At 41.4% G+C, this 24,771-nt stretch overlaps 1 protein-coding gene across 1 annotated transcript in view; it reads right to left on the bottom strand.

Moving 5' to 3' along the window:
* Positions 1-24,771, bottom strand: part of nphp4 (nephronophthisis 4) — a 176,400-nt gene that overhangs the window by 16,579 nt on the left and 135,050 nt on the right. The window contains exons 16-22 of the mRNA XM_073470631.1: positions 20,767-20,927; positions 19,725-19,908; positions 10,963-11,094; positions 8,071-8,270; positions 5,905-6,128; positions 1,441-1,630; positions 244-327 (exon numbers count right to left, since the gene is read on the bottom strand). Coding sequence (XP_073326732.1) covers positions 244-327; positions 1,441-1,630; positions 5,905-6,128; positions 8,071-8,270; positions 10,963-11,094; positions 19,725-19,908; positions 20,767-20,927 — 1,175 coding nt within the window. The remainder of the gene's footprint in view (positions 1-243; positions 328-1,440; positions 1,631-5,904; positions 6,129-8,070; positions 8,271-10,962; positions 11,095-19,724; positions 19,909-20,766; positions 20,928-24,771) is intronic.

Below are 24,771 nucleotides of genomic sequence, written 5' to 3'. Positions count from 1 at the left end.
CTTCTGAATTAAATATTCCATTTTTATACCCTAAGGATGGTGAGAACGTTTAAAAGGTACTATGTTAAAGCTCTTATCATGACAGAAAAACATTCTGTACATACACAGTTCATCTCATATCCATAGCTTACTATAATTCCAGCCTGGAGACAAACAACCGTGAGATTCAGAAGCACAACAGAAGGAAATAACGATTGTCCAACACACAGAAACAACACAGAGCATAAGTAGAACACTGTGTACCTTGACAGTCTTGGCAGCAACAATGTTGGAGAGATTCTTCTTGGCCACCTGAGAACCTTTGCCTGTAGGCAGGAAGCTTGGTCCCTGTGAGGATTTGATTAGAAACAGAATAGCTATCAAAATTGGTCATTTACCAAATAACAGCAAATGACTGCAAAGAAAATATTACATCTGCATATTGAGCAAGAAAACTGTAAATGATCACAAGAAGCAGAATAGAACTGGAGGCAGTGTAAAACCCCCCGTCATCTACAGGAGATAAGAGCCCAGTTGGCTTAAATGGCATTTATTTTGAACAGTCCTTCTGGCATCCAATTAATTGTAAATCCTGAGTTTCCATTACACATCTAGTGACATTTATATCATCGAAATTTCAACTTTTATCACTGCTCCACCTCTTATTCTCACGGTGTTCTCACACCAAAGGGAAAACTTTGGACCACTCAAGGCCAATACATTTTAAAATATTTTTGAAATGGAGTCAAAAGGCAGACTTATGCAATACAGTTTTATCTGAAGAGAACTTCGATCTTTCATCTGTGGTGATGGAAATATGCAGTGACTAAAAAGTCTAACGCAGAACATCTGCGACTGGATAAATACAATCATGTTTGTCAGAAATGCAATAACTGCCATTCCTAAAATGTGGTTTCAAAGGTGCTATATTGTAGAAATTTAGATTTTTGTGTCTGGTTTATAAAGCTGGTCTAGGTGCTGTATAAATACCATGAAAGTATCAAAACACTCAATGAAGAAATGCACACAGCCAGTATTCAGACACTGTGACTTTAAACAAGCTGTCAGGACTTCTGTAAAGTTGTGATGTCACAACTTTAAATCATCACCCTCAGCAACGCACTCAGCATAGCTGTGGTTGTAAAAACAGTGGCAGAGCTGATGGTGAAACATGGTGGGTGGTGCTTGCTCAGACTTGTTTGAGTTGACCAATTGGAGCAGACCGGGCTTTTAGGGGGGGGGCTTAAAAGAGACAGGCATTAAAACGGGGCGTTGAGACAGAGGGTGAATAGAGGCGCTGCTGCAACAGTACCAGAAAAATAATGTTTTAAAGTGTGTAAACATTTCTTTGTAGACACCCACAACACAAGCATGAACCTGAAAATGAGCATCACATGGAAACTTCAAAAGTGGATCAGTCCTGAGAGGTCCATCAGCATCGACCTCTGGTCTCCACTGTACCTGAAGGCTCATGGTGTTGTCACAGAGAAAGCTCTGGTACTTCAGGGGAATATGGATGCTCTCCTTGGGCCTGAGGTAAACCCTGGGACCCGCAGTACCCTCCTCCAAGTGAAACATGTTCTCCTCCAGCGGAGTTGGAGTTTTGGTTAGTGCTTTGAAGTAACCCCACTCATCTGTGTTAGTGATGACACTGGATGGAAAGATTAAAGGACATGAGTTAGATGAAAGCAGGCTCCTGTATATCTTTAAGGGATCCGTCCAGGATCAGAGTTAGACTTGTTACGTGATCAGGAGAACTGCACTGTTCATTATATCCTACGCCATGAAATGATGGCACCAAGCGACAAACAAAATACTTATGTCTTTGCTATTCTTTGAGATTTAACAGAGGTTTAGCTAAAACATGAGACCAGACTGTATCATATTAGAAACTTGAATGTGTTCATTACATCTGATTGCAATCTTGATGTTTGATTTATTGGAAAGGTCTTAAAGTGTACAACAGTTTGATTTGGAAAATGCTGCTTATTTAAACAACCAGCAATAACGGAGCAACGTTATCATGTACTCATGTTTCTGGTCACCTGGTGAGTCCAATATTCACTCTGTTTCAGCTCTGTTTTGTTTTTTTATCTCTGCCATGTCAGGAGAGAAATATCTTGCTTTGTAGCTGCTAAATGCTCTGCTATGTCCACCAGCCTGTTGATGACTTTGTCATTTGTGTTGTGCTGAACAGGTGGTGTACAGTGGGTTTTTGGAGCTTTTGCACTGCCTGCTTTGGTATAAAATAGGGCTGTGAGAGCGATGACAGTGGACCAAAACAGTAAAGTTGTGGCCTGAATTTTCTAGAAAAATTATAGCTGATACGATATTGGCTACTTTTGAGGAAACAGTATGTTTGAGGGAAGGAATAATTCCTCATCTTTGATGGGTGGCCATTGGAAACCATGGGAAATATGCCTTACATACTGGAGCGAATCTCTCCGAGGGATCCAGCAAAGCATCTAAAACAATGCAATTCCCTTTGGTACAATCAACAATAAGGATCTCCCACTCTTACAAAGTGATTCTAGCAATGTTAAGTTCAATGTATGGCCAACAATCGAAGTAAGCCAATTCCACGGTCGAGCAGTCAACACAAAAACACAATGCTTTCCATTTAATTACGAATGGCAGCCTTCACAAAAGTGTATAAAGGTCAGAGAAAGCCCCCCCTCTGAACCCCAACAAATGGATTTCCAGGGAGAAAGCAACAGGAACAGATAACACAGTCCAACAGAGGGAGGTCTCGTCTCCACTCTTTCCTCTTCCTTTGAATGCAAAAATTTCACGCACAAATGCATAAAGGGAAGTGCTGCTTTAAACATCAAAGGTTCCAACCCATGGGCATGGAGAGGGGAATTTCTCTCAATAGGAGAGCGAGAGTTTATGAATTTTTCAAGGCCCTACCTCGCTAACATTAGGGCGAGATGCAACAGTCCATGCCATGAAACTTATTTGGAGATTCCCACCTGTGCACGTGGAATAAAACATTTTGCCTCTGGCTTATAATGACAACAAAGAGTCTGTGTGTGTGTGTGTGAGAGAGAGAGAGAGAGAGACAGCAATGCCTCAATAAAAAAGCATGGGTTGATTCATTTTCTACAGAAAGAAAACAGAACAAGGTGGAGCCAAACAGACGGAGAGAGAGATAAAACCAGAGAGGGAACAAAATAAAGATGATTAAAAAGAACATCACGAGAGAGAATTGAATGAATGCAGAGCTGAGAACAAGACGGATAATGAGAGGGAGAAATACTGAGAGAAAGCAGCAGGAGGAGTTTTAGGCTCCCAAAATTCTCTGCCAGCCAGCAGTCATGGCTCTCAGTAAGCTCTGTAAGGCCAAGTGTAAAAGGTAACCATGCAAAATGGATGGCAACAGGTAGCAAACGTGTTCTCCACGTCAAGGGGAGCCTCTGGGCTCGAAAACCCACTGCAAACATCAAAGCCCCAGCTAGCCTAGCCTCTCTCTAAGCACACTTCCTTCAAAGCCTGACGCTGGATCTTTAGGTTGAGACGGGTCAGACTTTTTTTTCTGTTTGTTTCTGTAGAACAAAGAGCTAACCCAAGGTCTTGCTTGTGTTCTCAAGAAAGTTCCTTGTCAAATATTGGTTGAAATATTGACAAGGGAGGAAATAACAGAAGAGTAGCCTCGATGCACTGACCAAGCTCTGGTTCATGCAGGATAACAGAGGTCCGGGGGGCAGTTTTGTTGTTTGTGCACAAACTCGTAGTCGTTTGGTGTAAAAATATATGTCAGGTTCCCTCATTAAACAAATACAGCCCTTACATCCTCAACAGCAAATAATCTTGTGGCAATGACATATTGATGAGGGTTGATTATCTGGATTTCACATACAGGGATTTCTTGGGAGTTCAGACAAAAATCAACTTCCTTTTCCTCGGAAACATTTCTATCTAAGGCAACCCAAGATTTTGAGTGTGTTTTTGTGTCTGTGAGTGCCTCTGCACTGGCTTCCCACAGGCTTTTGTTTATACTGAAGCAAAAAAAACACTACGATCCGACCTTGAAATGCATTAATAGGGTTATATAACTATATCAATCTTTAAGCTGCAGCACTTTCTAACAACTGCTTCTCATCCTGAAATGGCGGCTTACAGTTCAGCTTTGTGGCCAAATATGTTTGAATGTGAATAAGTAAAAGAAAACTGTGCAGGTGGATAAATCAAACATGCAGGATTCCTTCCCCAAACCAGAGTGCAGAGCAGAGTTCAACAGGTGGACTATCAAGGGCAGAAGATTGCTCTAATGTTACAAAGTGATATAAACTCAGAAAGCAGTCATTTTAAAATCATTCAACTCTGATAAAGGCCTAGTTTATAACAGCTCCGTTGCATATTCTCTTCATCTCCTCCGTGGAGACAACAACACACATTACAGTACAGCAGATTATAAAATCTGTTTTGGGCAGTGCTGTGCTCAGTGAACTGTCTCAACCTGACTAATTGACCTGAATTTGACTCTTGAAACCCACAGTGCTGCGGTAGAAACACATCAAACGCAGAAGCGTCCTCCCTAATTTACACATTTCTGGCTCTCGGTGGAGGTGGCAGACGGTTTGGTGTAAAGTGTCACGCTGCCTCATCAGGAAATAAATAAATAAACCAACAGGGCGCTAAGCCGACGAGAGGACAGATGCAGGGATTGATGACTCTCAATTAGACCTGGTAGGCTCGGTGGCCGGGCTAATGCCATAATGATTCATCCGTGGCACACTTCAGCCTTTGTTGATCAACGTGATATGTGTTAATCCAAAGCTCAGGCATGAGCAGAATCCATAACAAAAGATTCAATGTGGGGGGATTAACGACGACGCTAACCGAAGGAAACAAACACGACATGAATACCAAAACGGGTGAGCCAGGAAACGCCACTTATAATGGCTGCTATGCGTAGATTAAAGGGGGTATTTAGCACCTCACTTGCATTATGGTCTGCATCCATGTCAAGGACAACTGATTGTGCTGCTGAAGGAGCCAGAATATGTTGTTGAATGTTTATAGGCCTACAGTATGTGTGTGACCAATAGAGTGAAACGTAAAAACATCTGAATTCATCGTCCTTATTCGTGCAAGGACACATTTGCAAGTTGTGTTTGGGAAAGTGGCTGTTATTTGTTCCGTACAACTAATAATTTATCGTGTTTATTCATTAATAAAAGTACACACGTATCAAAACTGTGAGGAAAATTCAAACTTGTGAGGCGTGCACACACACACAAAGCGTGCTGTCTCAAATTAGAACATTCAAAGACTAAATAATGCACCCACCACGCGTAAACAAGATGTGTCAAAACAGTAAATAAACCCGTTCCAAACCCTAAAACAGGCATACATGCAAACACACACGTTAGTACACACCTACACACACATGCATCATATCAAAACAGTGAGCAAGCTGTGAATCAGACTCCCACAACCTGAATAAAACACAGTCACACAAGCAAACATCATCATGAATTTATCTTGACATTCTAGTGTTGGTTTTTCATACTTATCTTTTATACTTATTCATATTTATATATTAACTTTCGTTTCAGATGCTGGAATTTCTTGTATCACCATATGAGATCCATAATTAACTTCATATCTCTTTCCATGAAATTTCTCCACCCAGAGCCTTTCAGAACCTTATGTTCTGATATGTTTATTGTTATTGTTTCTGTTTGGTATGTAACCAACACAGCTTACATACAACAAAATATAAAGGACCTAAAAAATGAATGACAACCTGCTCTTACTCCTAACCTAATCAAAAAGTCTTGTTTTTAAGAATAACACACGACTAACAAAGACAACCCTAGTTTTCTCTCATTGAAATATTATCACACTAAACAAACAGTTGAGGGTCGGGCGCCAGCTTGACACCACCTCACTGTCAACTCACTGTTTGCAAAGTCTTACCTGAGCTCAGGGTCATCGCTGTGAATGGTGACCGTCTGAGGTACATTAAAGGGATTTTTAAGGACAAACTCCATGTACTCAGCAGATCCCAGGCTGGCGTAGAGCAGGTGCTGGGTGGTGATGGCCTGGCTCAGCATGTTGGCGATGCCCTCTGCCTTACTGCGCTCTTCAACGGGTTTGATTGGATAAAGTTCTTTGGCCAACCGGGCTTCCTTAGTCCGATCCTAACACCCGAAAAGAATGGCAAATAATGAAGAGGACGTTCCGGTGTATCATTTCATTCTGTAAAACATGCTAAATTATTACCCGCACATTATAAACAAAGTGCTTTCTGGTTTAATATTGACCTACCCTAATTGTTGTAGTTTGCACACACACAGACATTTTGTGCAATGAGAGATTACAGACATTTCTGGTGTGCCCACTATCCTTTAAACCTACGAATAAAGTGCTTTGGATAATCTAGCTAGCTAGTTGACTGATTAGCTAGTTGGCTAGTTTAAATCCTTCAGACATGTTTGTAGCTATCATAGTTTGAGTTTTTGGTTTAGTTATTTCCTGTTTCATTTTGGAGTTCTCTGCTCATGTGCCATGTTTTGCTTTTCACTTCCTCCCTCTGTCCTTTTCCTGCCTTTTTCTCCCGTTCATCTGTGTTCCATTTGTTAATTATCCCCTTTCTATTTAAGTTTTTCCTTCACTCTTTGTTGGTACATCTTGTTTCCCCAAGTCAATCTTGTGTCTTCTGTATTCATGTCTGTATTCATAGTGCTTCTTTGGTTTTAACTTTATTTAGTTTTTGTATTTTTTGTACTTCTTTCTTGGATTTGACCCCACCGGCTCCCTCTGTTTTTGTTGTCTTTTGGTTTTGGCTTTTTGTTGACTGCCTTATGTATTTGCATTTGCATTTGGCTTTGTGTACCTCAGGTTTGGGACATTAGCTTATTAAAGCTCGCTTTTTGTTCCTCACCCTGCCTGCCTCCTGACTGTCTTGCATTTGGGTCTTCACTATTTTTGCTACCCATACATGTTACAACAGTAGCCATGATCTCAGTAATGACTTTGGTGAATACTAAAATATCACAGCTGATAGAAATTATGGTCCAAGGTAAGAAAATAAAACCAAGGTTGCAATAAACCACAGTTTTCTCTGACATTTCAGTGACTATTTTGAGGCATACAAAAACTCATTCTTCATGAACAATACATACATGGCTACGTTCTGATTACATGTTAGAGTTGAAACATGGTGCAGGCTTAATGTTACACAGCTTCCCTTATTGTGTGAGCATGTAATGACCTTTTCAAAACCTTTAAGAAAAAAACATTACATACAGGAATGGTTTCTATTGCCCTTGAAATGTTAAGTGCATGTATTTGGAAAGGAATCAATATTATATACAGTATTTTGTAAAAATGTTTAGCTATCATAGTTTGAGAATATTTATATTTATATTCAAACATTGTAACTATTGCAAAGGATACAATGAATTGCACAGTAGCTACACTTGTCTTGAAAAAAAAAAAGAAACACCTAAAATTGAGTTTCAAAATCAGGGTGGTAAAGCAACGTGTGTGAGAAAATATAATATTGATCTTTTCAACAGGTCTGTCGCACTGAAATTACACCAGGGACAGACCCGGACCAAACTAAGTCCTCACTAGCAGCCCGGAAAAGTCAAATCCAAATTGAATTGCACTGCAACTCTTAAGATATTCTTCCTGTGTGAGCAGGACACAGTTATATTCCACATAGTGTTGGCTGTTATGGGGGTGTGAAACAACTACGACAAAGGTCTTACCAGAGGAAATGTAATGTGTAAAATGTCTCAGACAGACATGCACCACAGCCAAAATCACATTTAGCATGTGCGCCCATGGGTGAAAGTACAAGATGTGCCTTCGGTTAGAAGAACAATTAACACCTTCTAGTACAGTCACTAAAACGCAGAGGGTAGGAGGGCACAACGGTGCGAGAATTGTAACACCGGCAGGCCGTCTGGGAGATGCTCCTCGCCTCTACAAAAGCTCCCTCATGACATGTTTCAGAGCCAGGATGAAAGCTGCTCTGTCTTTGTTGTCCGACTGAGATTTAAGCAAGTAGTGTAGCTTTACAGACAAGCAGCTATTCTTGTCTCCCCATTGGCTTAGTGCAAAGTTTGACCTCACCGTGACCTTAGACGCTTTAGCATCTTCCTTGCCCTCCCGCTGACGTACTGCGGCCATGCAGTTGAGCTTGTGGCGCTCATCGTCGGGCTCGTTTAGGCTGTGCTCTCCGGGCACGATGGTGTCAGCTCTGATCCCACGTCTGAATGACGGCACGCGATCCCCATCTATTTCCAGTCTGTGTGCTTGTGCAGTGTTCCTCGCTGCGAAAGAGAGACAGGCCACAATCATGAATATATTTACTGAACAGAGTGGAAACTAATCTCATTGCCATTTTGACCATATGTTCTAAAACCCTCCAAATGTCCAAGGGAGGGAGTTGTGACAGATTAAGGTATTGTCGGAGCACCAGAGACAACAGCTTGCACACAGACAACAGTCAAACAACTGGCACAGCTACAACTGGGCCAAAGCCCTGCTGCTGGAAAAACACACTTTCACTCTCCTCCTAAATTATTTTTCACCTCAATGACTTTGTATCCACTGCAAGCACCAAAATATCTAATTAAAATACCTGATTCATCCTCTAGTCACCAAACAATTCATCCTCATTTGGGCTGGATCATGCAAATTATCCGTGTTCTTTAAAAGCTTTGACAGGAGAATGTGCCTAATCCTACAAACTGAACAACGCTGAGACATTAACAAACTTCAAAGTCAGGTCTGCATTTTTTTTTCATATCTTAAAACAGATTTACACTTCCCCCACTGAATGTGTAGCCATGTGCTGAAGTAGGTTTTGCAGCCTGCAGGAAGGTGAACCTGAACTGACTGAAAGTGGCAACAAATCTGAGAGAAATAAGCTCAGAGAGAGAAAGTGAGCAGTACGTCAGCTGATCAGCCGATGAACAAAGAGATGATTAGATAGACAAGAAAGAGAAGATGACAGGGGAAAAGAAAAATGAGGCTTATGTATCGAAGCTTCAAACTTAAGCTCTTCAAAAATATACTTAGATTAAAGGAGAACAAAAAATCTAATCTAAGCGAATTACAGGCATTATGATATTTTTTTTTATTTATGTCAGGATGTGGAACCTTGATACTTTAGTTTCTTTTGATAAAAAAAAAAGTTGTAGAAAGGTAAGGTTCACTATAAATTGTAAAAGTTGACTTTACTTAAAGAAAGTCAGGAAACAAATAAAAAAATGATACGCAGCCCTACTCATAACGCAATTTCAGGAAAATACGTGCAAATAAGAAAATATTTTCACTATTTTGAAAGTACACAAATGATATGCAGAGAAGCAAAATGTACATAAAAATATATAAAACAAAAAAATATAATAATAAATAAAATAAAAAAATTGTCTACTTACATGTGTTTCTATTGCCTTTAATTTGCCTATTCATTGTCAAATTAATGACAGATGTGTGGTCACAGGGGCCGAGGTGTTGATTGTGTTCTGTCGATTTTCATGAGTTGTCTTTAGCTGCAGTGAGTGGAGCCTTCTCAGCCAACATAGTGAACTGATAAAAGCAACATGGACCAATGCCATCTAACTAGCAGCTTAACCAACCAATTAGCAAACAGCCCATTGTCTTTAACTCTAGCTGCACTCACTGATGTCTAAACAAAATTATCTTTGTTCAATTACCGGACCTATTTTTTGTGCTCACAGATAAATTCCTGTACATTCTCTTTTCCCTCCGTTTTCCTCTCGCTGTATCATTCTTTATCCTCAGAAATTTCCCAAGTCGCCTTATCACAGAAGCATTCAGTCGACTGCCAGTCACCAAACCAGATAGTGTCTGGCTACACTGCTTCCTTCAGAACCACAGGCAGACAGGAGTGGGATAGGACTGTGACTGAGCGTGTGGTCACAACACAGCTTCAGTGAGGCTTACTGTTGCCACTGGACTCCAGTAAGAGCAATTAGTCGCTTTCTATGTTTAAATTGCAAGGGAGGGTGGAGTGAAGAGAGGAGAAGGTTCAGTGTGTAAGAGAGAAAAGACGAGTGGAAAGATGGTGGTGGTGGTGGTGGTGGTGGGGAGGAGGGTGAGGTAGGTAGGAAACAAAGCAAACAGTGAACAAATTGTTTGCACAGTAACTGCAGGGGTAAATAAATGATTGCAACAGTGTAGGGACTATATTTGGATTGAACACATGTATGCATCTGTGAACATGTTTTATACAGTAAGTGTTTGTTTGATCATGCTTCCGCGTACATGCTTATTTGTTTTCAGTGTATTAGTATGTTGTGTGCTATGAGCAAATGCTGGTGAAATATAATTACACAGCATTTCTGAGGTTTGTTCTCCTCAGAGTGGGCTATAATCCTAGACCTGCCAGACTTACTTTATGTCATTATAAGCAATTATCTGCTTGTTTTCAACTACTTTCCAATGTGTATATGTATATGTGTGTGTTTGTGTGTGTGTGTTTGAGTCATAATCCCCATTTTAAGGACAAATTTAGGAATACACACCAGTTCACTGGCGACGGCTTCTCTAATTGAGGAAAAAATTGGTTTCCCCGGTGTGTGTGTTCCTCTGCTTGGACTGCACACACATACACACGCACACGCACGCACCCACATGCGCACACACACAAGCACACAAGCACACACAAAACACAAACAGGATTGTGGCTGGCCACCAGAGATGCTTCTGCAAGCTCAATTAGGCTGAAAATTGAGTGGTTCAGTGGTGCAGCCAACAGACAGAATGTGAAATGGATCTGGTTGAGTTGATCAAGGCAGGAGCATGGTCACCGCCCAAATAAAAGCCACTAATTACTCCGTGATGTAGAATACACACATGTGCATGTCTTTAGACGTACACTGTAAGGACAGTGGAGAAAAACATGAACTACAGGTTTAATGAGAGTGAAGTTAAATGATGTGTTAGTACATCAGCACAGACAGGATTCAGTGGGCTGTGGATTAACGCTCTTGCCATTGAGTTGGAGGATGTTTCTGGAGGTCAGGCTTCCTCCTCTGAAGCTGCCTGTGACTTCGCGAGGTGTGATGATGTGAGAATGAGACTGCATCACTTCTGCTGCCCTCCTGCTCAGATCTACAGGGCACCCTGTAGAGGAGAAATACAGGTTTTAGTTGTCATCTTGTGTCTGATTATATTCACATGTTAAGCAACCAACAGAACTCGCTTTTAAGTCATTCATAAACTCAAACTCACACATTCAGGCTGCAGATTCTCCACAAGAGGGAGTTGTTAAGTCATTGTTAGTCATTTTAAAGAAAGTGAGAAAAAATTTTCTTAAAATTCTGTCCCTTTTTCTATATCCGCATATCCCAAAGTTTCCCATCCTCAAATCCAAGTTTTATTGAAATCCATTCTGTAGTTTTTTGAGTAATCCCACTGACAAACAAACAAACCAACCAACACGAGCGAAAACATAACCTCCTTGGCAGAGGTTATAATAGAAATACAATTCGATATGTTGCTGTAATACAGCATTGAAAGATTTTGTTTTTTAATTCCATTACTAATCATCTAAGAACCAAGCGTGCGATTAAGCTTTGTGAATTTTTCAGACAAGCAATCATTCAGTTGTCAGTTTACTGAACAAAAAAGTCCCATTGAAAAAAGAACTTGACTTAAGCTAGCTACTATTACGCTAACATTAGATTTGGAAATCACTGCGAAAACAGCCAAGTTTATACTACAAATATTTCACACCACAGACAAAACTTAGCCAAGCTATGTTACTAATTTTTCTTTTTTTTTTTTTTACAAAGAAAATGGATATCCTGCCTTTACTTTTCTTGTTTTCAGGTAGGGCAGGTTGGCCTGGAGCTGTTGGGATTCAGGCTCTGAACCTGGGTATTACCTGGGTGTCACTACAGATGCTTTCCAAAGAAGAACTTGTTAAAAACCAGAGAGGTACCTCGGCCTGACTGAAACTCTAGATTGTTTGTTTCAAACTTGTGAATAGCAGCAGTGGCTAATGAGCAAGACAACAAAGTCAATGAACGGGCCGCCCAACAGAAGTGTCAATGAGGAATACTGGCCTTGCTTGTTCTTGGATCACACACATTATGTCTGAGGCTATTTATGTATAACTATCAGGATCATAACTAATGAAACTCTGATTTGATTCATTCTATTTAAAGACCAAATGTGTGTAACTCCAGCAGTGGCTTGAGACTCGGCTGCTTGCCACTTCTTGAAGTAATGAGCCAAACTGACATCTAAAGCCAGATCCGGCTAGTTTGCCAAAAAAAATGTAAAAATAAAATTAACAGTTGCAGGCCAAAGTTCTGTTTGAAGTCACATGTGAAACAATACATTTTCATTGTAGACGGCGCCAAAGTGAATGCATTCCAGGTTAAACCCTGGCTTAGAACACTCAAGGCAGGATCAATGCATGAAGACAAGCCTACAGAAGTAAATTAGCAGCCTGAAATAGCCAGAGAGACCTGGACACAGAAAGCTTGCAATGCTTTCGCGAGTGTCACACTGATTGATGGTTCGTGTTTGGCCTCTGTCCAGTTTGGCTGACTGCTGGGTGTCAGAGATGCAGCTAGACACCAATTTTTCTAGAGGTGGGGGCTGACCACGTCATTACAGATCTTTCTTTTAATGAACAATTAGATTTCTGAATGGGCCCAGGCACTCTACGTCATTACAGAAGCTTTATGTTATTGTTTGGCTAAGCTGACAATTTTGGGTTATTCTGCCTCTTGTCAACCAGACTGCCTCCAGTCGCCAACATTATTTGTCTCCCTTTCTGTTCCTAAATGGCAAAACCAACACATTCCCCCTTCTTTTAAAAGGCAAGTGGATAAGTAAGCACTCCAGGGTGCACTTGTACAAAGACAGTGAGTGATGGTTGATATTACGTTTCCTTTAACATGAACTCATCCTGTGCAGAGCCCCGACAGTACAGTAGCTGTGGGGAAAAAGGCTTGCTTATGTGTTTGAACAGTGCTTTGTACACAAAATGCCTGGTAATGGAGGTGTGACAGATAATTGCTCACAGAGTCACAACCAAAACACCACCCTGCAAACCACCTTCCCTCTCCCCAAGTTTAAAATACCACAGGTCAAAAGACTTGTCTTGTGCAATTTACAGGTAAACCGAGGCCAACACTTGGAATGCGTTAGATGCAATTTACAACAGTTCACTGAAGAAGCAATTAAAACTAAAGTTTACGGCTCTTTAAATTACAGTGCACTTTGACACAATGCTCCCATTACTCCCATCTGTGTCGAGGCTTTGGAACATCACAACATACCCAAATGAGGTGCTTAATTGTAGCGTAAGAAGGTTTAGCCTTTCCTGAGAGACTCTGAGATACCTAAACCCGGGATGCTTTCATTTGAAATATGGTGAGTGCAGCAATTAAGTGGCTTTACCGCCCAGAACTGACACCTCGGTGAGCTTGTCGGAGTTTTAGAAGGGGAGGCGAAAGTACCCTCCAAATCTTTTAGAGGCAAAGTCCTTCATCAACAAACTGATAATGGGCGGCAGCTAAATGAGTAATGGGGAGCTGATGCTGCCATGCAAACAGACACAGACAGCGCAGCCCTGCAGATTAATGGGTGAGGTGTCTGCCATCCCAATGCATTCCCCTCATCATCCATCACCCTTCCCTGGCCACACGACTCAGCCGAATGTATTTGTTTGAATTATATTTCCCAAATATAACTGTGAAGACATTACTTCTGCCGTCGCATAAACATCTCTAATCAATAACAGAGCCTTAGAGATCTCATTCCCAACACCTCATTATGGCCCTTTGAGCCAGCTTTCTTTGTGCTTTGATGATGGATAGAATTGTAAAATAAGCCTGCGAGGACGCGATAAGATGAACACCCGGGGCTGGCTGTCCACAATAAAACACATGGACTGATGATGAACCCAATTGTGACCCTCTGATTTAATCAGTCAATCATTTTAATTAATCGGCTATCACCAGAGCCATCATTAGGCTCATCAGATAATACCTACTCCAGCACTAATCCAGGTTGACGTGGATGCCTTTCTCCCGGTCACATTATCGGTCCCTAACTGCTGAATCACACTGGCAGATTGTTGAGACAGAGCTGATGATCCTCATCACTGAAATGAAAACTAATACTCTGGGTTTGTGTTGCAGAGAGAAAACCCAGCACGGCGTTTGCTGCTGTGTTGTCTGTGTGGAGCGGAGTAATTGTGAACAAAGTGCCAGGGGGCTGAACTCTATCAAATTTATTGACTACCTCTCTCTGTTGCATGACAATAACACTGCTCGGCACTACCCCACCTGCCCTCCCTCTTTGCTCTGCTGGCAGTTCTTGAGGTTAAGGCCACAACAAACCACTGATTTACTGGCCCTCGGAACAAATGGGAGCAAGCACCGAGGGGGTTTCAAAGTAGTCTGCAATATTCGATTTCTTCTGGCTCCTCGTTCCAGGCCACTGACCTTTCAGAATAAGCAGATTCCCTCTCACCTCAGGGCTAAAAGCAAGGTTGATAAAGTCGGGCCTTAATGCGCTGACAGCAAGAGCTTTTAATGAGTGAGACATACTGCATGTGCGCCCCTTAGGGAAGCCACCTCGCTAAACTAATTGTTAGGTAAATTTCAGTGATATTTTGTTCCACTCGTGGCAGCTTTAGGCAGGGATTCTCGCCACCCTCTCCTGCTGCAACAGTCAGTCTCTCCAGGGCTTATCAGGCTGCTGCAGATGAGGAGCACTGTGAGGTCTGGAGAAGGTTCTAATCTATCTTCTCTACTGTGCTGAAGCAGATACATGCAGAGAGAGAGAGAGAGACAGAGAGAGAGAGAGAGAGAGACAGACAGACAGACAGACAGAGAGACAGAGAGAGAGAGTATTTGTATGGATGGTGCAAAAAAACAGCGAGAGAAAGTGAGAGTTAAAAGAGAAATGATACAGACACAACTCAGCAAAATGATTTGATATCAATGGCTTTCCCTTCTGTCACATATGGGCCTTTTTACTGTTGGCAGATATCAGCAGCATGTTTCCAGATTGGATATTAAAAGCCCTCACTGTCTTAAATTTTGGCAGTGTAGCTAATATTACCTTTTTATGAAGCTTAACTCAAATAGAATGTATGTAAGATAGTTGGAGCACCAACAGCTATTATATAAACAGCTGTAGCCTTGGCTCGGATATACTAGGTAGGGTCCTGTCCCAGAAATGTAATTTGAAATTAATATCAGCTAAAAAAAAAAGCACAGATTACTTCTTCATTCTTCCCTAATCAATATTTTCACATAGATATGACCCTGTGTCAAGTAAAAAGGGTCAATCATAGTGAGGAACCCACAGAGATATATCACCCAACTCTGCAGTTCCCTTCATGTTTATGGCACATTTTAGAGTCTTTTTGCTCGTTGTTTCGGTTTTCAGGCCAGCAACTTTGGCTCTTAACAGCCTTGTTACCAGCCAGAGCTGGAAGATTTTTCCAGTGACAAAGGTCTGATAAACCTACGGTATTATACGGAAAAACAATCGTCTTGGGCAGCACTAGGCTCAGGATGCAGTAATGGAGCCCTTGCAAAATAGCATTGGAGGGAACTTGTTTTGGTGGATGATTTGCTCACTGGGAGGCGAGTCCTGGCATTAAAATTCACAGAATCACAGCAAAAGAATCAAGCAGTCCAGCCTGATTGCACGAGCCTGATCGATGTCATGACTTGGATTTTCAGCTTGGTTGTTGTTGTCATTCTTTCACATAATGACAGGGACTGGAATGACAATGGTGACACGCAAATAGCAGAAATAGAGGGGATTGCTTACTGATATATTCAGCCAATGATAGGCTTATACCAACAGCGAACTTCCTGTGAGTCAGACTAGTATACGTACCCCTCTGTTAAGTGGTTTCAGGCTCAAATCAATGAAAATGGCTCCTCTTTTCCTTTCCTCCTTTCATTCTTTACTTTTTATTTCATCCATCCTTTACTTTCTATCTGGCTGTCATCTATCTATCTATGCTTGCCAGTTTGTTTTAGAGAGACACCGTACATTAATCACTGTAAACAGACCTTCAATTAGACCACCGTATAAGTCTTTGGAAAAGCTCTCAGCTTTACATCATAATGACATCAGGGATTAAAACAGATCATTCAGTGTTTTCCATTTTCTATCTTTGGAAGAAAGTAGCTCACACATACTGATGATTCTGCTTTGACTCAGCAGACTTTGGCCCACGTAATTATTTGAACAGGTGCTACAAAATATTTGTACCAGCTTCCAAATGTTAAGTTCTTGCACAGTTTTCAATTGTGTTACAGTTAAACATCTCTCTTCCCCTGCCTCTATCTTCATTTCCCTCTCAGAGTTCATGTGGATTTAGCAGATGAAATCAATAAAGCATTGTAGCCTTCCTCTGGATTCACCAGTCGATCAGTTTCATGGGACGAGCAGGTGGTCGTCATGGCTTCTACACTCCTCATCTGCTCCTACAGTTCACTGTGTGGGAGCAATGTGTTCCTTCCTAAAGCCGTCATACTGCAAAACCAACCCCCCCAACAATTTCACAACTCTCTATTATTCTGATTAAGCCACTTCCTTTAGTCATTTATGACGCTATTAATAAAAGCTGCTTTACAGAATGATTGAATAGGCCTGACAGCGTATATCATTACCATTTAATTAATTACTTGTCAATCCCACCTTGTGATGATTAAAAAGGATATCATTCGGTGTTTCACTCTTTTTCATTTGGAAATGACAGTCTGCCACTCACTTTTTCCAATAAAGCCTAATTCTGATGAATTCCCAAGGGGGCGAAGTAAAGACATGATTAATAGCATGCATGACTAAAATTGAAAAAAAAAAAAAGAAAGAAAGAAAGAAAGGGAGAGAGCAGTATGTAGTCAGGACTGCATTGCTTCTGAATCATAAAGGCACAGTAGTGGGAGTCCACTATAAATACAAACTATCATACAAACTAATATACATGATCATATAACCAATATATTTTTTTAAATATTATCTCCATTTTAGGGTGACATATGGCTCACATGGGAATTATACAATATGGACACAACAAAGTCATGCTGTACTCACCGCTCTGCGTCTCTCTTTTAAAAAGAAATGCCGTTTTTATTTTGTAATTAATTTCAGTGATTTCTTTTGTTTCTCTGAGTGCTATTAAGTTACTTTCACTGAAACTCAGCATTTCCTTTCGATGTTTTCAAATTAAAAGCCAAGCAAGTATGGGAAGCATTATGCCGTGTGAGTCACTGGAAGGTTTTGAATGTGAAACATCCGTGCAGTGAAGCACTATTGACAGCCACTTAACAGCAAGACTAGAATTACCGCCTCACGATTGTGTGCCTCCCTGCACCTGTCAAGTTGCTGTTCCTGAGCTTTGAATAATGACGTTTTTAGCGGAGTATTATGATGTCACAGTGCATTTAACCTCTGACCTTTTGGATATCAAATGTCATAACCTCATCATTTTATCCTATTAGACATTAGTGTAAAATGTAATCGTAATTATCATATGAATGCTAAAAAAAGGCCAAAAAGGGGTTTTGTGAGGTCACAGTGACCTTGACCTCTTTCCACCAAATTCTAATCAGTTCGAGTTATAGTGGACATTTGCACCAAATTTGAAGAAATTCCCCCAGGGTGTTCTTGAGATATTACGTTCACAAGAATGGGACAGACAGACAACCGGAAAACACGGCAGGCAAATCGAAAACAACATTGCTGTTAGTGTACTTAGTATTCCATGACTCTGTTGTACTAACAGAACTAGTGCGGTGGAAATGTGGAGTATACTTCTCACTATAATATACTAGAAACAGAGGAAAATTAAAAGAAAGGCCTCTTAGATTATAATGTTTCAAATTAAGCCATCAGTTGAGTTAATTCAATGCTCTGGTGGTCACTTCTCAACATTATATAATAATAATGCATGGATGAAATTAAATCAGCACATCAATCGAAATTGACAAGATCCTCACAACAAAAACACATTTCAACCTCACTGAGAAAAAAACAAACATTTGCTGCTCCTCCTGTTACACACTTCTTCTGTCTCACACTCTGGGTCATCGACCATTTTCAAGCAACCTTCCATCACCTCTAGAGCTGAAATCCTGGAGCTGTATCTGCACCGTCTCGACACACACATACAGCCTTTCCTTTCAGCTTGGCCAGCGTGCGTTTTGAGTCCACCCAGTGGGGATTTAGGAGTAGTAGGGAATCCATAGCGAAGCCAACTAATCCTTCTATTGAACTTGAAAATCACAGAAATGGAGTTACAAGCTTCTCACATGATGTAGATGATATACTCTACCTGTCCGCCTCTCATTTCTGCCACCCCGCCTCATCACGCAACCTGTCCACGCTCTGCTACACCTGCCTATCTATACGTCCGTGTGTATGCATGAGTGCATGGCTTCTTGGCATGTGTGAGTGATTTGATATGCACACATGCTTATATGTGTGCTTCCTATGAAATCTCTGTCAAAGTCTTTATACAGCAAATCCATCCGTCATACTGTGGGTGACTTCTGATCCCCTCCTCCCAGTGAGCATTAATGACCAAGCTTCACATCCTCTACCACCCACCAAATGAGAGTGCTGATTTATTACAGCTTGATGACAGACGCAGAGAAAGGAAGAGACAAGCAGGGGATGTAGCAGTGGTGAGAGACGAAAACAAATAGCCGGATAGAGGGTGGAAGAGAGGGTGTGAGAGAAAGGTAACAGGTAAATGGATGAATAGGAGAAAACAGGAAGACAGTGATAAAGAGCGAAGAGAGAAGCGTGAAAGGCAGCGACAGATGGAAGCAGAAACAAAGAAAAGTGCTTGCGAGTCCTCCCTCCCCAAATTGATTCTGACTGTCGGCCAGGGCGCCTGATGGATATCTGAGCCTTGATTGGAATTTACATGCCAGACACAACCGTCCTCCTTCCATCCCCCAGCATGCCCAATAACCCACTGCGCTCTCAACCTGCTTTGAGTGATAAGTGCTGGCATATTTAGCCCCAACAATGGCACTCTGCAGAGTTTCTGAGGCCCCCAGAATGATGCATTGTTTATGAGAGGGAGTATCGTTTCAGCAGTTGATTAATGGCGAGCAAAGCTATCGTCAGCTGCCATCGCACTGCGGGGGCACGCTGGGCCCAAATTGGATGAGTGCAAAAGGGAAGAGGAAAGGTGCTCAGTTGCTAGACAGAGTGGAACTATCACATCAAGATATTTCGTTTTGGCACAGTGTTTACTTTGCAAGCCAGCACACCTCCAGAAAATGGGAACTTTCAACAGCAGCAGCCCTGGGGAATCACTGTCATTTCCCAACTCTACACATCAATAAAAGTAAACAGACAACATTACTTCATAATCTGAGGCTCCGAACGGAATATGACCTGAATATAAAACACTCTTGTAAATATTTCAGAGGTAGAAGGAGGTTTGGATGATATTGAAAGTGTTTTTTTCTTTTGAAGGCTCAGACAAATACGAGTTCTTCTTCTCCGGGCCTTCTTCACATTTACCTTCATGTTTTGGTTATGCAACTACTCAGCCATTCACAACAGCCCTCTCATCCCATGCATCCACTCACTCTCTACCCTCTTCTATGTCCAAATGAGGGCAAGACACACCCTAATGAGACCAATTTTTTTTACACATATTGACGTTGTTGGGCTGGCAGTGGTCACATCAGTACTTGGTAAGCAAAGAAGGACTTCAATAAAAAAAAACAAAAAAACATGCAACGTACCTATGTTGCCTGTGCGTATGTGCAGCCGGCCCCTGACAATGGTGTGGACCGTCATGGTGCTGAGTGCTGACCGTTGGTCCAAATCTGCGCTAGTCAGCAGGGTGTCCTCTCCCACATAATCAGTGGTCAGAACCTCCACCTCATGAAGGGCCTGCACTGCTGATTTACCCTGACGCAACATGTACTGGAGATGCAAAAAGACATGGGGGGGGCAATGATTAAAGGAAGACAGACTAGTAAGAAAATAGGTAGGAACGGTTGGGAGTTTGAGTTACATGAATCGGGTCTTGTTCAAAAAAGCTCTAACCAGTTGTAAATTACCGCCTTACTTCTTCTTCATTAAATGCTTTACAAATATCAAGTTGCAAAGCAAATCAATTCAACATCAAGATTGGGAAAAGAGTTGCATTACAATCAATATGTATAACAGAGTTGAAACGACCAAAATTAAGAAGCCTTTACTCTGGGGTTGGTTTATCTTAAGAGGTTAAAGCTTCGTTCAAATCCTTGAAGACAGAGTACACAGTGAGCAACACTAAATAGTGCTGAGATTGTTCATACTGAGCCTCACTCTGGTGCGTTTAGTTTTGTTTTTACAGATTTCAAACTCATCTAACCTTTTTCTATAAAAACAAACACTTTCAAACAGCCACAACGTTTCCATCTCTCATCATTTGTGCTTGTTCAAGTTAACAAAGAGCAAAACCATTAACAACTATTATGACATGTCTGATTGGTGTCGTCAAGGAAAATCGGTTCATACAGAGTGAAGTGCTTTGGTATTTGACATTCTATTATCAGTAGCTGTTTTCTCTGCAACGCCTGGTTCACTCTATTAAATGTGTTAAAACAACCTGCAAACGCTGCAAGAAACCATGACAGATGCTGCAATAAAGGTGTGCAAAGAGTTGACAATGCATGTGTAAACAAAATGTGCTTTTTTCTTTCGTGTTGTTTAACTCTTCTTGTGATGAACACCAGGGGAGTTGGAATCAGAGCCTAGTAATGTAATACTGCAACTATTACTGAGTCAGTCTTCTACCTTGAGCTCGATGGCAGTAGAACCGATGAGGAGCAGTGAGTCGCTGTCCCAGATGTCGACATGCATGGTGTGGAGGGCCAGGTAGCGCAGGAACCAACGCTTCTCGCCTGGCCTCAGGAAACCCTCATCTACTCTGAACTGCACCTGCAGGCCCGGAGAGCCTGCACAAGAAGAGAGAAGACTTCAGCACGGAGGGGAAATCACACACACTGTTCAAAAATGTGGACTTTATAAGAGAGGGCCCATGAGTACTTCACTGTTGTACAGGGAGAACAGAGACTAAACAAAAAAAAAAACCTCTCTGAATAATAATGGACTGCAATATAACAACATTCTTGCATTTGTTTGCATATACTGCTGTGTTTCTGGCTACATCACTGCCATCAACTGTCAGTCAGAGGCATAGCATTTAACAGCTGGCCGTTAGGATATTGCTTCGCAGACATCCTTGTGTGTGTTGATGAGATACAAACAAAATGGAGGGTCTCTCATAAAAACCTTGCTAAATAGCACTACTAGTGGTAACAAACTTTACAGCAGACCAATAAACAAATCAGGCAACCGATTTGTGTTTTCCGCCATCTAGCTGCGCTGCCATTACTGCAGTGGTAATTAGTAGTAGTAGTAGTAGTTGCTGCCCGCTGACAGGGACAGTAGTTGGATTGACAATGTTACTGATGAAGCTATCTCATATATATGGCAATCTTAACGTTACTCATATTTTAAATTTTAGACATTGGTTGTGACAATAGCCAGAATAGATAATAGAGAAATAAAGAAAAAATTTGACCACCGCCACACTTAATGATTAATTACTGTATAATATACTAACATTACTATGCTAGCTAACTAGCATAATTGATCAAGAGCTGAGAAAAAATAAGAATTTGTATTGTTTTATATACTGTATATATTTTAGTTTAGTTCATTGATTACTCATTCATAACAGGTCAAAATTACTTTAATAATTATATTCACTGAGCAATAATAAATATAATAATAATATTCTTGATCCACATCTAGCGAACATCTTGGTCCTCTGCATGCCCAGTGGATCTATGTCTCAGACATTACTTCAGACAAGAAGTAAAGGTTTGTGCATTTGCACTTTTTCCAAAGTTGAAGAGCGCCATCTGAGAACTGCAAAGGCTCTTCCAGATTTCCAAGACTTCTGTGACAACAGTAACATACATACAGAGAGCAAAGGTAACAGTCGAAAATTGTTCACTTCTTAAGACAGCCTGCATTCAAACACACTGATATTTAATGTTTTTTCCATTTTTTTTAATCCATAGTCCCAGTTTGAGCTACCAGCTTTCTTCGTCTTATGTCTCAGTGAAAATTTTAGGTAAGATTAATTGATAATAAAAATTGCAACCCTAGTTGGATGTGATCAGGGTTATGTGAACCATGGAAGTGTGTAGGATCCTGTGTTTTTGGAGACTGACCCATACTTTAGATTAAAAGTCAGGGTATCTCGCAATTTTCTTATCATTATGGAAGCGCCACACTAAGTCACCCTTTCAAAAGGTTCAAAAGTTGAACCAATGTAATTGTGTCCAATAACAACAAAGTAGGTAAGGAGTAGAAGTCATCGATTTGATCATTATTTTAGCCTTTCCCTCCATCCAGATGGGTTTAAATTTGAAGTGAGAGCCATAATATCTGTAACCAGCTGTCAACCTACTACTACTACTGGGAGTCATTAGGTCTGATGATTGCACTGCATGGGAGTACAATAACCAGGGAGTATGAGGCCATTTCACAAAATCAGAAGCACCCCAGGGTTCCCATAACTCAAGATGATAATGACGCCTAACACACTAAAACCCTCAAGAATGATTTTATGAACAGCAGGAGAAAATCATGGCTTTAATCAGCACATCAACAATCAGAGTGGTGGATTTCCCTCTTGATCACTCAGAAGAAAAAAGGTTTTCTCTTTTGAAGAAGATACTATCAACACAGTTTGAGGACTTCTGCTGCCAGTAAATTCCATTTGATATGTAGAATTTATATCATTAGCCGTTTGTTATTTTGTTCACTCCTGCAAGGTTGCATACTGTACAGGGACTATCTCACCAGCCATTTCATTTTGATGAATTCAATTCAAAAGAAAACGCCCAGATTCACTTTGAGAAAGTAAAACGACTGCCCGAATGAATCTCTAATAATTCTTGATATCTGACTCATCCTCTATCTCCGAGCAGTTGACCCCATCAGTGATCCAACTCAGCTGGTGAGTGGGTACCATGCACTGTAAGCTGCAGCCCAAACGCAACCTACAGTGGCGTGTTCATGCTACCGCGTCTATTAAAGGTGTGAGTGTGCCAACTTGACTCCCACAGCCTGCCTCCAACTCTGTATCAAAGCCCCCACGCTGTCTTTCTTCCCATGACTTTAACGTGCGGAGAGGCAGCTGGCTGGATAGAGGTGGAGTAATGAGGACCTTTGGTGACAGCTAAAGAGACCAGCAAACCCCTCCACACATGAAGTGATACGAACATTCTTCCTTTTTTTTTATTTGTGCGCCTGTGTGTGACTGGTTCTGGTCTGCTGTTCACAGACAGGAGATGCTGTCTGCCTTTGTGAGATGCAGCTGAAAGCAGACATATACTCTAGCAACATTCTGCTTTCTTCTTATCAAGGTAGAAAAGCTTTTGAAACAGCATTTAGACCATCAGGAAACACTATTTTGCCTTTCACTCTGCAGTGAAAGGCAAAATAAAATTCATCTGGGTGGACTGCAGCTGATTAAAAGAAGCTGAGGTAGGTTACAGTGGAGGTTTCACAGACTGCTGAGTAAAATCCGCCCACGCTGGAATGTTTTATTTTTCTGATCAGATATCTGAGAGGACATACAAGAGAAAAAAAATCCATTTAATCTGAAGTAGACAACAGCAATAGACTTTTACAGACTTGTTTGACAGTATTCAAGAAAAAAAACACAGAGACAGGGAGAGACACACAAAGACCAAAGCAGTTTTTATGTTTCTGTGCTGCTTAAGAACTTATTTTCCTTAAACCTAACCTATGCAGACTCCTCTCCGACCCCCCCCCCCCCCTCCCGAACCACCCGCCAACTCTCTCCTCTTGGACCATTAATTCTCCCAGCATGCTCTGGAGCTTGTGTGCAGTGGACGGGTGGCAATGAGAACACAGAGGTAGAGTGGCGAGGGAGAGAAAGTGAGAGAATCTGCCGCGTGTGTGTCTGTGCTCACAAGCGGGGAAGAACTGACAGATCTGGCCCAAGGGTTTGTAGGGGATTGTGTGCGTGTGTGCAGCTAGGTCTGCAGACGAGCAGCGGCACCCAGCAGATACCACCCGCCCCCCCCCCCCCCCCGCCCCCACCCCCTCTCTCCCTCAACCTGGATGGCCCTGCCTGGTGTGTACACAGCAGACCAGGCAGGCTGAAAAAATCCTGCCGGGGATCAACAACTCTCAGCAACACTGTGAAGGCTGAGGGCAAAGAAAACAGAGAGGATGCACAGAGCGTGCAGACAGATGTAGAGACTGACGCAAACCAGAGCACCGCTGTGCACTGAGGCACCATTAACCAATTTATCCACGGGAACAAATGGTGGCCACTTAGGGTTTCTCACTGCAATATCAGGGATATGATGCACTTTATTAGATTTGATATTTATTATGAAATTAGTCAACACTTTGGTGGTTTTCTACAGGGACACCTAAAAGTAATAATCCACAACATTTTTAGATAAGTAGAATTGCAATTTTGTTTACCTAAAAAATAGCTGCTCAAACATTTTGATTGACAATGTACAGTCATATTAACATATTGAGATAAAAGATGCGTATCTGTCCTCCCAAGAAAAACAGCAGCATCAGTTGTTTCAGCAAACAACAACCACATGTTCTAAGTTTATGTTCATATAGAAAAGATCTCTAGTGGGAGTATAGAAATTATGACTCTTGTCTGTCAGGAGCAAAGGAGGAAGTGTTATTTTAGAGCCAAAAAGTCTGCAAAACACAGAGTTTGGTGTG

The sequence above is a fragment of the Pagrus major genome, chromosome 7 (genome assembly GCF_040436345.1).
Source record: "Pagrus major chromosome 7, Pma_NU_1.0".
Taxonomy (NCBI): Eukaryota; Metazoa; Chordata; class Actinopteri; order Spariformes; family Sparidae; genus Pagrus; species Pagrus major.
The sequence above is the reverse complement of the archived record's forward strand: the minus strand, read 5'-3'. Positions and strand labels throughout refer to the sequence as shown.